Below are 12221 nucleotides of genomic sequence, written 5' to 3'. Positions count from 1 at the left end.
AGATCTTTAGAAATGAGTTTATATACAAACATATAAACGTGTCAATGGCAATATAGTCTTTCTGTATTTATATAGCAGGGAAATACCTCTGTTTTAAAAACTTGACAATACCTGGAAGGTTTTTCGATGTTCTTTTGAACTGCTACACAGTATTCCAAAAGTATGGATGTACAGTTTAAACATTTCCCTATTGAAGGCCATTTAGGTTGTTTCTGATTTTTCAGTATTACAGACAGGCTGAACATTATTGAAATCATTTTGTGTAGATGTGACTATGTCTTTAAGATAGAGACCTAGAAATGGAATTGCTAGGTTAAAGGGTACTTGCCATTTAAATTTTAACACATTACCTAACTATTCCCCAAAGTTGTTACAACTTACAGAGGATGAGAGTACACTTCCCTGTACCATTTCTAACACCTATCCCAGTGCCTGATGTGTAGCAGAGGGTCAGCTAATGTTGAATGAAAAAGAAAAACAATAATTGTTATCTTTAAAAAGTTAAGAATATTCCACCTTTAGTACATTTCAAATTTTAATTTCATTTACCATAAGAAACCAGATTCTAAAATCTTCCAATCTCAACCTAGAGTATGGAATCATATTCAAGACTAGATCATTTCCTGAGAAGTGTCAGAAGAATTTCACACAAGTTTGAGCTAAGAATCTAACCTAGAGTCTAACCTTCTCATTTATCATAGCAGTACTCAAAGTAAAGTAGCCCACAAGATTCTGCTTGGTTAAACTAACATAATCTAGGGATGCATCAATAAAAATTGTTTCCAGGTTAGGAAAAAAGAACATTATTCCTATGCAGTTTGGAATGTATCACTTTTAAACTTCAGTCACTGTATACATTCTACTCTTTGTTTATAAAATGACTCCAACAGGGCAGAGGTTTTGACTACTTTACTGAAAGTGGTACCCCAGCGCCTATAAGAACACCTGGCACGTAGTACTATAAATGAACAGAAATGTTCAATGAATGAAAGCATGTAAGAATCTAGCTTTGACCTGAGGAATGGGTGAAAGATTTTTTTCAAATAAAACAAAAATGATCTCAGTATCTGTCCAATTACCTCTTTGCAAATCTGCTTCATTGTGACTTCCTCCAAGTTAGCACTGGCCAATAATTTCTTCACTGTTTCCTTTAACTCTTCATCTGTAGGAGGTTTCTTCAATTTTTTAATTAAAGGTTCATCATCTGAACTATCCTCAGATTCACTTTCTAAAAATAAGATATATGACATGAAAATAATTTTTTTCTTGCATAGAAAAGTAAATATTCAAGACAGATAAGGAAAGATTCTATAAGCATTCATCAGATTCTTGAAAAGGTACTAGATTAAAAAAATTATAGATCACTGCTCTACAGTACCTATAAAACATGCACTGAAATTTCTGTCAATTTTGAAAAATGATAAACTACACAAAACTGGCCTACTCCCCTCAATGTTCTTCATAGTTTACCTATTTTTCACATATGTTTAAACACCATACTATAGCATATAAATTGTATCTTTAGGGTTGCTGAAAATGTGTCATTTCTAACATACCTTTTTTGGAACTATTTTGATTCTTCTTGGTGGTACTACTATCTGCCTTCTTAACATTAGCACTTTTTACAGATTTTTTACTTTTAGGAGTGGCTTTCTGTTTGGGCTTTTCTCTTTTGGATGTCTTTTTTGGTGGCTGTTGGAAATAAAAACAAAGTACATACATTGGTGAGCGATTAACTGCCGTTCCTCTACTTATCCACACCCCTCAACAATACTAGAGAAACTCAATGTAGTCAATATCACCAGTGAAAAATTACTACTAACTGTCCACTTCTGAGATGAGCAATATTCAGGGAACTTAGTTTTCCCCCAACACAAAACTAGTCAGGTGAGGTACAGAATCAAATGCTAAAAATAATAGATGCTCACATTTCTTATACACTATGGAGAGAAAACTTTATATGCAGAGGACTTTACTCGGGGGAAAAAAAAAACCTGTAAAATATAAGTACTATTAATATTCTGTTATTTATTGTCAATCTCTCCCAATTAAAAGAATTTCCATGAGAACAAGGATTTTTTTGAACTTTTTGTGTTCATTGATGTATCCCTAACTCCTATAATAGTGCAAAGTAGTTTCTCAATAACTTTTTATAAATATATGAGGAAATGAAGGCTCAGAGAGGTTTTGTCCAGTCACATAAAAAAAATAAAGACGTGAGCTTCAAACAGATCTTACTCTGGATCCTGTTTTCTTAAATACTAACTCAGAGCTAATAAAATAAAAGCAAAATATACGCATACGGAGGTTAAAATGACAAAATTACAGTTTTAAAAAAATCTTTACTGTGTCAGTCGCTCAGCTGTGTCCGACTCTTTGCAACCCCACTGACTGTAGCCCTCCAGGCTCCTCTGTCCATGGGATTCTCCAGGCAGGAACACTGGAGGGGGGTGGCCATTGCTCTATGTGACAAACTCATGGTAGGAATTCAGTAAATCTTTTTCATAATGTAAGTGCTGGCATAGGGAAACAGTGAAAGCTGAGTAGTGACAGAAACTGTAGAAACTCATGTGTTTCATCTTGAGCAGAGAAGCAATCAGACAAATAATTCACATCACACGCTTTAGCCTTATAGGTGCTAACAATCACTTCAGCTGCCCTGAAGATAAGATACTGGGTACAGGAAAAAGATATTAGGTACTTTGGAAAACAGAGAATCTCAAAAAGACAGACCTTGACATTGCAACAACAGGCAAATTTTGGAAGTTAAGGCAAACAAGATCACCTAGTACTTTGGAGGTAATGAAAAGAGGCCCTGGGAAAACTGAGAAGGAAAGTAAAAAACCACGCCCAGTTAAATTCTACATGATCTTTCTAATTTTCATTACTTTCATTCCCCCTCCTCTACTTAGGGAAATCTCACTCACGAGTCTAAACCTCTCTCAGCAATCGCCTTCTCCAAATCTTTCATAGTACGGCCAATCTGATTAATCGGCAGCCCCCACAGTCCTTGACCTACAATTCATTTGCTCTGTCTTTATGGAAGGTTTTGTGAAGCAGTGAATTAGAATACAGGTTTTTAGAGCCAAACTTCCTGATTCAAGTCCTGACTCCACCAGTGAGCAATTTTGAATTCTCAGAAAAATCACTTATTCTTCCTGTGTCTGATTCCACATCTGCAAAATAGAGGTAATAATACCAGACTTGGCTAAATTTGACACCCACCCCCACCCCCACATCTTAGATACTGGGATACATTTTACAATCTACATTTAAATGATGCCTTCCAGGCACTGCAGATAAGACCAACTATGGCCGTATCTGTAGAACTTCTGTGAGGATCAGATGAGTGAATACATAAAAGGCACCAAAGAAAACATTTAACATATTTCTGTGTTTCAAAGTGTAGGTATTTACACGTTTGTTCTCCCACTACACTGCAAGTGTCTTAGGGGCCTATCTGACAATCTCCATGAGAAGAGACACCTATCTAATTCAGCTCTGTCCCTAAGTACTACAAGAGCATCTGCCATAAAGCAGCCACTTCAATATTTCTGGCTATGTTCATCTCTCTATCATTTGCAGGATCTGGTTTATCTGTACTCTGAACCCAGAACGTGGTTAAAAATTAAAAGGAAAATGAAAAAGGCGTTTGTACAGCACTGCTTTCATATACACGCGCTCATATGACCTAAAAAACAAAACAAAGCAAAAAAGAAAACAAAACACAATGACAAACAACGGACGTTACTATAAATAAGGAAAATATATATGTGCAGTTAAGTGAAACAATGCCTTACAGCTAGTAAGAAGACCCCGGTTAGGTCCAGTGTACCTCCTACTGCATTAGCTGCTTATAGAGATGACCAAAGTAGCTACGGTTTTCTGTAAGCCACAGGTGAAACTACTGAACTGAACCAGTGCAGCAAGTCAATGATACCATGATCTAATTTTCTGTTACATACAAATATTACTGATAATAACAAAGAATTAAAAGTGTCTGCAGAAAGGCAACAAAATGTAACCAAACTCAGTATTAGGGCTATCTCTGGCCCTTTCCTCCAAACTCTGTATGGGCTCCAGGGTCGTTTCTCTAGAATTTTTTTTTTTGGTGAAGCTAAGATGGTCCTTTCATGTAATTCAATGTTGTATCATTCTCTCCAAACCCCTTTCTTTAGTTATGCCAACCTCTCCTCTTTATCCTTTAAGGCTCAGATCAAACTGTTACCTCCTGTGAGGTTTCCTTGTCTGGATGTTTGCTCCCTACCTGCTCGTAGAAAGAGAGAAATACTCCAGCTTGAGCAAACTACTTTCTTAACTCTTTATTTTCCCGTACTTTTCCCCTCCTAATCTTTGACCTCTCCCCTCCTGCCAACTAGATTGAACAGTTTAACATAGAGCCTCTATCTTGTTTCTTGATCTCCACTGCCGAGTTTAGAACTACCACTTAGCCATTGCTATGTAATTATTTGGAAAGTTGAGATGGGAAAAGATCCTTGGAGACTATAGATAACTTTTCAAGATCTATTCCTACTCCAAGGTTCTACTTCATTAGAATCACTCTGCTTGCTAAGACATTTTTTCTATCAATAGCAGTTAGCCAAATTTCTTGATTTTTAGTATCAGTCATTTGGCACAACTTACCTAACTAGGTTGTATATTTGAAGAGAGAGAAAAAAATTAAGGGTGGGGGCTGGGGACCTATGTATTTCTTAAAAGCCCCACAGCTTACTCACCTAGCTATAAACCATGTAAAATGAGAGAAATGTATGGTCTAGGTCTGTCACCAAGCCTTTTCTATGAAGTGCAAATAGTAAATATTTTAGCTTTTGCTGGCCCCTTATGGTCATTGTTGTACAATCTTCCTCTTTTGTCTTTTACAAATATTAAAAAAATGGAAAAACCACTCTTGGCTTCTAGGCTGTATGAAAACTGGATCTGCATACAGGCCATAGTTTGCCAACTCCTGGTCTAGGTCATGAATTACTGGAGACACAGAGAATAGGCAGAATCAGAGAGATCAACAGGCTGAAATTTACACCAGCAGAAGTGGATATATGCTCATGTTAAACTTTCCTAAAGCTACTGCTTTATCAGATTTGGATACAGAGCTGAAGACAGAAGTATATGAACTAGCAGCTCTGGAAAGCTGGATGTTAATTATATCCTCAAAGCAAAAAATAAGAATGTACCACCTTCTCTCATGGAGTCAAGACTACACAGGTACAAGATGTGAAAGTACATGGCACACAGAAGATTCTCAATAATATCCTCCTTGCTGTCGTTAGTCGCTCAGTCGTGACTGACTCTTCCGCGACACCATGACCTGTAGCCCGCCAGGCTCCCCTATCAGTGAGATTTCTCAGGCAAGAATACTGGAGTGGGTTGCCATTTCCTTCTCCAGGGGGAAGTTCCTGACCCAGGGGTCAAACCAGGTCTCCTGCACTGCAGGAGGATTCTTTACCGCTGAGCCACTGGGGAAGCCCATCCTCCTTGTCATGTACCAATAAAGGCTTACTGAAAGACTGGTAGCTCTCCTCACCTAAACAGTTAGTTCTTGGAAGACAGAGGCTATGTCTCTTTTTCTCCACTTAGCAAAATGCTCAGGTAGAATAAGCAATTATTTTGAAGGAACGAGAATGCTGAATCTGTCCCCAGAGGTTGAATTACTCACACAACAAGGCCCAACCATGTGGGTTCTCTATAGTCTGGCTTCAGCGTATACTGCTCTAGCTTCATCTCTAACTGCTTTACTTCTGGACAAACTACCTAACCACAAACAAGGGTGTAGTACCTTTCTACTCCCCATCTTTGTTCACATGTCCAACTTTCCTTTCTATCCCCAAAGTCAATTACAACTGGTTTTCTTCCAACCTTTTCCCAAAGCTTTCCCTCATCAACACAGAGATGCTCTTTCTTTTAAAATCCTGTACCAAGTATTACTCAAATGATATTTGGGTAGAAAATATTTTCTGTAACCCCAACAGCACATAGCACACTCTCAATTTATTGAACTGAGTGATCGAAAAGTGATTACATTAAAAACTAAGACCTGGCCTCCTGAGTCTTTTAAAAAATATTCAGAATATTTCAGTAATTATAATAAACACATTATGTGACATTATACAGGAAAAATGTTGGAAGTACTCATGACAGTTAATACCTTTTGCATTTAATCAAACAGGAAGACTTTGAGTCTTTCAGCAAAACGTACAGGAAAAAATTAGGTGAAAAATGAAAAAAAAAAAAGAAAAAGCTAGTTTCCAAATTGGGATTTATTTCTAGATTCTGGCTTGCCATTTCTGAAGATGCTGTGAGCGGCTCAATCAGAACCATCAGTATTGTAGGTGTTTTTGATGCACTAAAGGGAAACAGATAAAACCAACTGCTGCCAGGAATTTCAGACAGTACAATGTACTGTAATCTAAACTTTTTACAATGTACAGTAATAATAGAAATTTTAAAAAGTTTGAAGATTTTCCATGTGTCTGATAACCATGAAGGTACAGAAGCAGGGGAATGACCCAAGCACTTTTGAAGGGAGGCAAAAAAAAAAAAAACCCTTGGGAGAAGGCTTACCTATCTTTTTATAGGCAGCAGGGCTATTGAAGGAGGGTCTCCAAAAAAGACGCCTGTCACAGAGCCAGAATCCTGTCCTCAGAGCAGAAAGGTTGTACTGGGTGAACAGATGAACAAAATAAGTATTAGCTTCAAATACACTATTCTTTTAACAACTTGGCTGAGAAAACTCAAGAACGCCAAGAGTAAAGAATGTGCGAGCCTTGCTCTAGCCCACAAGAGACCAGGAAAGCAAGTTTAACTCTAAATAGATTTTATTATGGTAACTATTCAATTTTGCCTTCCAACAAAAGGTTCCAATAGTTTATATAATTCTGTAATTCCTTTGATCATATGGGGGTGGGGGGAAAGATTCTTATTTTTTAAGACATAATTAAGGGCTAACAAAGCTTTCACGTTCACCCTCCCACCACTACCAAGTAATTCCTCAAGTGGCCCAAATGTTTACCAAAACTGTAACTGCAAAATTCTCTGACTGGGTAAACACTGTATGATGGCTCACTCAACATCCCACCTTTTATCTGTCTTCCTCCAACAGACGCAGGAGAGCTAACACCTGGGTCTTTCCAGCTTCCCCTATAGCCAGCGGTGGCCAGGTAATAACCCTCTGGCCCATGCAATGCACATGGAGATCTCTCGTAAAAAGTATCCTTGCCAGGGGAGAAAACACCAAGAGAAATCTCTTTGCCCTTCTCTATCTGGCACAGGGACACAATGCCTAAAGGTAAAATAATCTTCCTGCGATCAGGTTAAATGGCACACGTCAAGATGGGGGCTCAGGAAGAAAGAGTCCCTAAATTCTTAATACTTCTCTTGAGCCGCTGTCCTGGCCCAGAATTGCCTGTCTGTGGACTCCTTGTCCTGAAAGAAAAAGTAACTCCCATTTCGGACATTATTAGTTGGGGTTTTAAGTACAGAGCTGAAGATATTCCTGATGTATTTGGGAATATTCAGATATATTCAATACTCAAAGTAAATATTCACAATTAGTTTTAGACTTTCCTAGATATAGAGTATTTATAAAAACACTAGGAAACGAAAACTGAAGAAGCACTAAGCTAGCTTTTAAGGGTCTAAAATATTATTAGAGTTGACTTCACTAATGTGGAAAGCACTGCTTCTTTCTTTGTCCTCGTCAGTGAGTTCTCTGTGCCTAAGGTGACGAAGTGAAAGGCATGCCTGAGTGTGGCTTAATCTCAGCAATCTTCTCCTAGAAATCTATTCCAATATGGCAATCAATTGATTTTCATAATAAGTAATCAAACCTCTATTTTCTCTTTGTAGAGAAATCTCACGTACCAGTTTCTGCCTGGTTCCAAAATGCTCTCCTTCTACAGCCCTGAGTAATAAGCAAATGTCCAAGAGCCAAGATGACAGAGAGGTTTATAACAGCTCTTTTATGAAGAAATTATTACCCAGTTACTCTCAGAGTACCTTCTTGTTTGAATTAATTCTAAAGAAAAAGAGAATGAAAAATGGTTGTGAACCCCTCACTGTGTATCACAGAAACAGAGGTACAGGTACAGAGAACCTCAAACAAAGTATCTCAGCAATTGCTGGCTAACACATTAAATGTGACATACTTCATATAAAAGACTAAAAATCAAAAAACCCTGCCAATTCTTTTAAGTACAGTTTTCAGTGAGTTTAATCCTGTATTTTACAAATAATAAATTTACTTATAAATTAAGTATCCTGCTCTTTCACACAGCGAAATATGAAAAGGACCAGGTGAATAATACTCAGCCTCACTTAATTAGCTAGTGAACACTGTAACTGGATGTCTGCTTAAGACTTCTAACTTCAGCAATACAATATAAATTATATGATCCAAAGCTCTCAATTTACAGAGGAAAGAAGAAACAAGTTTATTTATTTATTCCAAGAACCTAAAATAGAACAAGAAGCTAATCTTAACAGGGAAAAGTTTTACCTATGAAGGAAAAATTCATTTCAGGAAATAAAAAAATATTAACGAAGTTAATTTTCCATGAAAAAATAATCTGCAAAAAAATTCTATCCATATGCAATCCTCAACTTTTCCCATCAATCAGCAACTCTTCTGTATGGCCTCTTAGAAATAGGAGGTCTTTTCACAGTACTGAACAAAAATATCTCCATTTATGAAGTCCCTAATGAGGCTGCCACTTAACTGAGTCTTCAAAAAATAGAAGAAAAAGGAAAAACAAAGTTACTATAGAAATACTATCCCTCAAAGGCAACTAGAGCCTTTCACAGTAACGGAATCAGCAATAAAGTTTTTGAGGAGAATGGTCCTAAATTTGAAAGTCTTTACAGAGAAATGAAAAATACCTGTCTTGTGAGAGGGTGATTTAACAGGAAAAACAAAGATTTCTCAGTCCAGATTTTACTAGTATATTCTATGAAGTCGTCAAGCAGACATCAGCTCAAGCAGAAAAACCATAAAGCATGATGATACAGCTTTTATATTGTGTGACTATATGTTAGGTTGGTTGAAAAGCAACTGCGTTTTCAGATCATGAATTTTAAATCATTATCAAACACATCTTTATTAATCAAAATAGGAACCATTACAATCAACACATCTTTGCCAACGAGAAATAAGTTTCTTTATTCTCATAGCGTGAAAAAATCTGTGCTGTGGGATTTGCAAAAAGTTGTCAAGATGCTTGAAGAAGCTGTAGTCAGTCGGCAAGAGGTCAGGTGAATATGGTGGATGTGGCAAAACTTTGTAGCCCAACTCTTTCAACTTTTGAAGTGTTAGTTAAGTGTGACATGCAGTCGTGTGTTGTCGTGGAAAAGAACTGGGCCCTTTCTGTTGACCACTGCTGGCTGCAGGCGTTGCCGTTTTTGGTGCATTTCACCAATTTGCTGAGCATACTTCTCAGATATGATTTTGCCATGATTCAGAAAGCTGTAGTGGCTCAAACGGGACCACCAAACAGTGACCATGACCTTTTTTTGGTGCAAGTGTGGCTTTGGGAAGTGCTTTGGAGCTTCCTTTTGGTCCAGCCACTGAGCGGGTCACCAGTTGTTGTATAAAATCAACTGCTTGTTGCACGCCACAATCCGCTTGAGAAACGGTTCGTTGTTGTTGTGTAGCATAAGTGAGGACAACACTTCAAAAGAAAAACTTTTTTTCTATTTTCAGTCAGATCACGAGGCACCCACTTATCAACCTTTTCCACCTTTCCAATTTGCTTCAAATGCCTAATGACCACAGCATGGTCGATGAGCTCTGCAGCAACTTCTCATGTAGTTTTAAGAGCATCAGTTTTGATGATGGCTCTCAACTGGTCACTGTCAACTTCTGATGACTGGCCACTACGCTCATCTTCAAGGCTCTCCTCTTCTTTGCAAAACTTCTTGAACCACCACTGCACTGTACCTTCATAGGCAGTTCCTGGCCCAAATGTGTTGCTGATGTTGTGAGCTGTCTCCGCTGCTTTACAACCCATTTTGAACTTTAATAAAAAAATTGCTCAAATTTGCTTTATGTCTAACAATCATTTCTATAGTCTAAAATAAATATAAATAGCAAGTAATAAGTCATTAGCAAAAAAAGTGAGAAATGCATATTAAAATGAATAATATAATCACACTGAAGAATGTATTAAAAAAAAAGTACTCCAATAATATCAAATGGCAAAGTTCAACAATGTAAAAACCGCAATTACTTTTGCACCAACCTAATTCTGAATGTCTGAAACGCATTTTTGTATTTTTTTCCTTCATGGATTTTCATCATTTGACCTGGATTTCTACCAAAAGACCCTCATTTAAGGTACTATAGAAAGAAAAGCTCTGATTTGTAGTGGGACAGTTTCACTTGTGATCCTTATACAGCAACCAACATAGTCATCAATCAGGAGTCATCTGCATTCACCAACAGCAACTAACTCTACTCAGAACAAAGGGACAATAATCTGGAAAGCAATGAAAAATGAGTGTAAAATATCCTCACTTTTAAACTTGCACCTTAGTAATGCAAGATTGGATTTAGAAATCTTACATATGATAAAATGTCATCTTAATAAATAATAACAGTAATAGCAGCAGCTAATATTTACCTAATACTGTGCTATGCACTGCTCTAAGTGCTTAATACAACCCTTGGAAGATATTACTATTATTATCCCCATTATACAGATGGGAAATTGAAATACAGAGTTTGTAAGTAACTTGCCCAAAGTCAAACAGTAATGATCAGAACACAGCTGGGATTTGAACTCAGTTTCCAAAGGCCATGCTGTTAACCACAGTACCTCTATGAAAAAATTAAATGTTTCTATTCTAAGATAACTTTTCATGCTTTAAATCTGCCTTTGAAAAGGTTCTGCAAAGTTTAATGAATACACATAGTAGATAACCAAAAATCTGTTGAATGAGGAAATCTACTGTAGAATTGCTACTATCATATACTCACATATAAACAAACATGTTTTCCTCCTACTTCCTTAAAATCTATTCCATAAAAACCTCAGTGCTCAGATTACTCATCTTCCTTCACACCAAAAATACATTAAGATACTATTTATGAAACACCTGCTGGATCTGTAGTATTCTTTTTAAAATTAGGAAGTGTTTCATACTTAGCTTTACAGAAGTCTTCATAGAATCTGACATTAAAACACACACAGATTTTAAACACCTAAAGACAAACACAAAGTGCAAACCCTTACAAACATGGTTACCACATGTTAATTCTCATCAAGTAGCTGTCAACTGACGGTGATTCTGTCCCCAGGGGACATTCGGCAGTGTCTAAAGACACTTTTGGTTTGAACTAAAGGTGGAGGCGGAGGTGTGCTTACTATCCTCTAGTAGGCAAACACTACAATGCACAAGACAGCCCTCCCTCCACACCGAAAGATCATCTCCACCCAGAAGGTCAAGCCAGGTTAACCAAGTCCCTGAGTAAAACAAGGGAGATTACCCAAGTAAGTTCTGATCATGAAAGGGAGCACCAAAACAAGAAAATAGAGTCAGCAAACCATAATTAACAATAGGAAATCATTACCTGTACCCACTCGTCCTCATCTACTTGGCTAAAGGTACATATCAAGAAGAGGGTAAGACAACTCCTTAAATGGTTCAGCAACTCTCTTTCCGAACTCTCTGGAAACTAAACATTCTCAACATTTCATTGTTGTTAAGTCGCCAAGTCGTATGACTATTTTGTAACTCCATGGATTGTTGTAGCCTGCCAGGCTCCTCTGTCCATGGTATTTCCCAGGCAAGAATACTGGAGTGGGTTGCTATTTCCTTCTCCAAGGGATGGATCTTCCCAATCCAGGGATTGAACCCGCATCTCCTGCACTGGCAGGAGGATTCTTTACCACCGAGCCACCATGGAAGTCCCAACATTTTAAAAATACTCCCAAGTAAAAGAAAATGGCAGGCATTCCTAAGTGATACAAAATTTGCCCACCAACAAAATAAACTTCAAACGCTGCCAGTTTCATTAAATAATCCCAAAATGAGATAAAATGGTGGTCCTTAAATCCCTTGCTTTTTTGCATAAAACAGAATAAAATAGCACAAGTCAATCAAAAAATACTGATATACTACGAAAAAATTCTCATAAGATCTCCTTTATGTTCCTGTCACACACACACCCTGCCCGCCTTCATTTATGTACTCTAGTCTACAAGGTCCAG

General features: G+C 37.4%; 1 protein-coding gene across 4 annotated transcripts in view; it reads right to left on the bottom strand.

Annotated features, from left to right (window-relative positions):
- The window catches only part of DEK (DEK proto-oncogene), a 28135-nt gene that overhangs the window by 3966 nt on the left and 11948 nt on the right, over positions 1–12221 (bottom strand). For 2 of the 4 annotated variants that reach the window (XR_014061672.1, XR_014061673.1), the window contains exons 8-10: positions 6580–6676; positions 1557–1692; positions 1080–1228 (exon numbers count right to left, since the gene is read on the bottom strand). Coding sequence is in view for 2 of the 4 variants with exons in the window: in XM_081518096.1 (XP_081374222.1) it covers positions 1080–1228; positions 1557–1692 (285 nt within the window). In the remaining 2 variants the exon portion in view is untranslated. The remainder of the gene's footprint in view (positions 1–1079; positions 1229–1556; positions 1693–6579; positions 6677–12221) is intronic. The other 2 variants (XM_081518096.1, XM_081518097.1) reach the window with 1 other exon arrangement.

Source organism: Giraffa tippelskirchi, chromosome 8, assembly GCF_054371585.1.
Source record: "Giraffa tippelskirchi isolate mGirTip1 chromosome 8, T2T-mGirTip1v1.2.pri, whole genome shotgun sequence".
Classification (NCBI taxonomy): Eukaryota; Metazoa; Chordata; class Mammalia; order Artiodactyla; family Giraffidae; genus Giraffa; species Giraffa tippelskirchi.
Note: the sequence above shows the minus strand (reverse complement) of the source record. Positions and strands in the feature narration are given on the sequence as shown.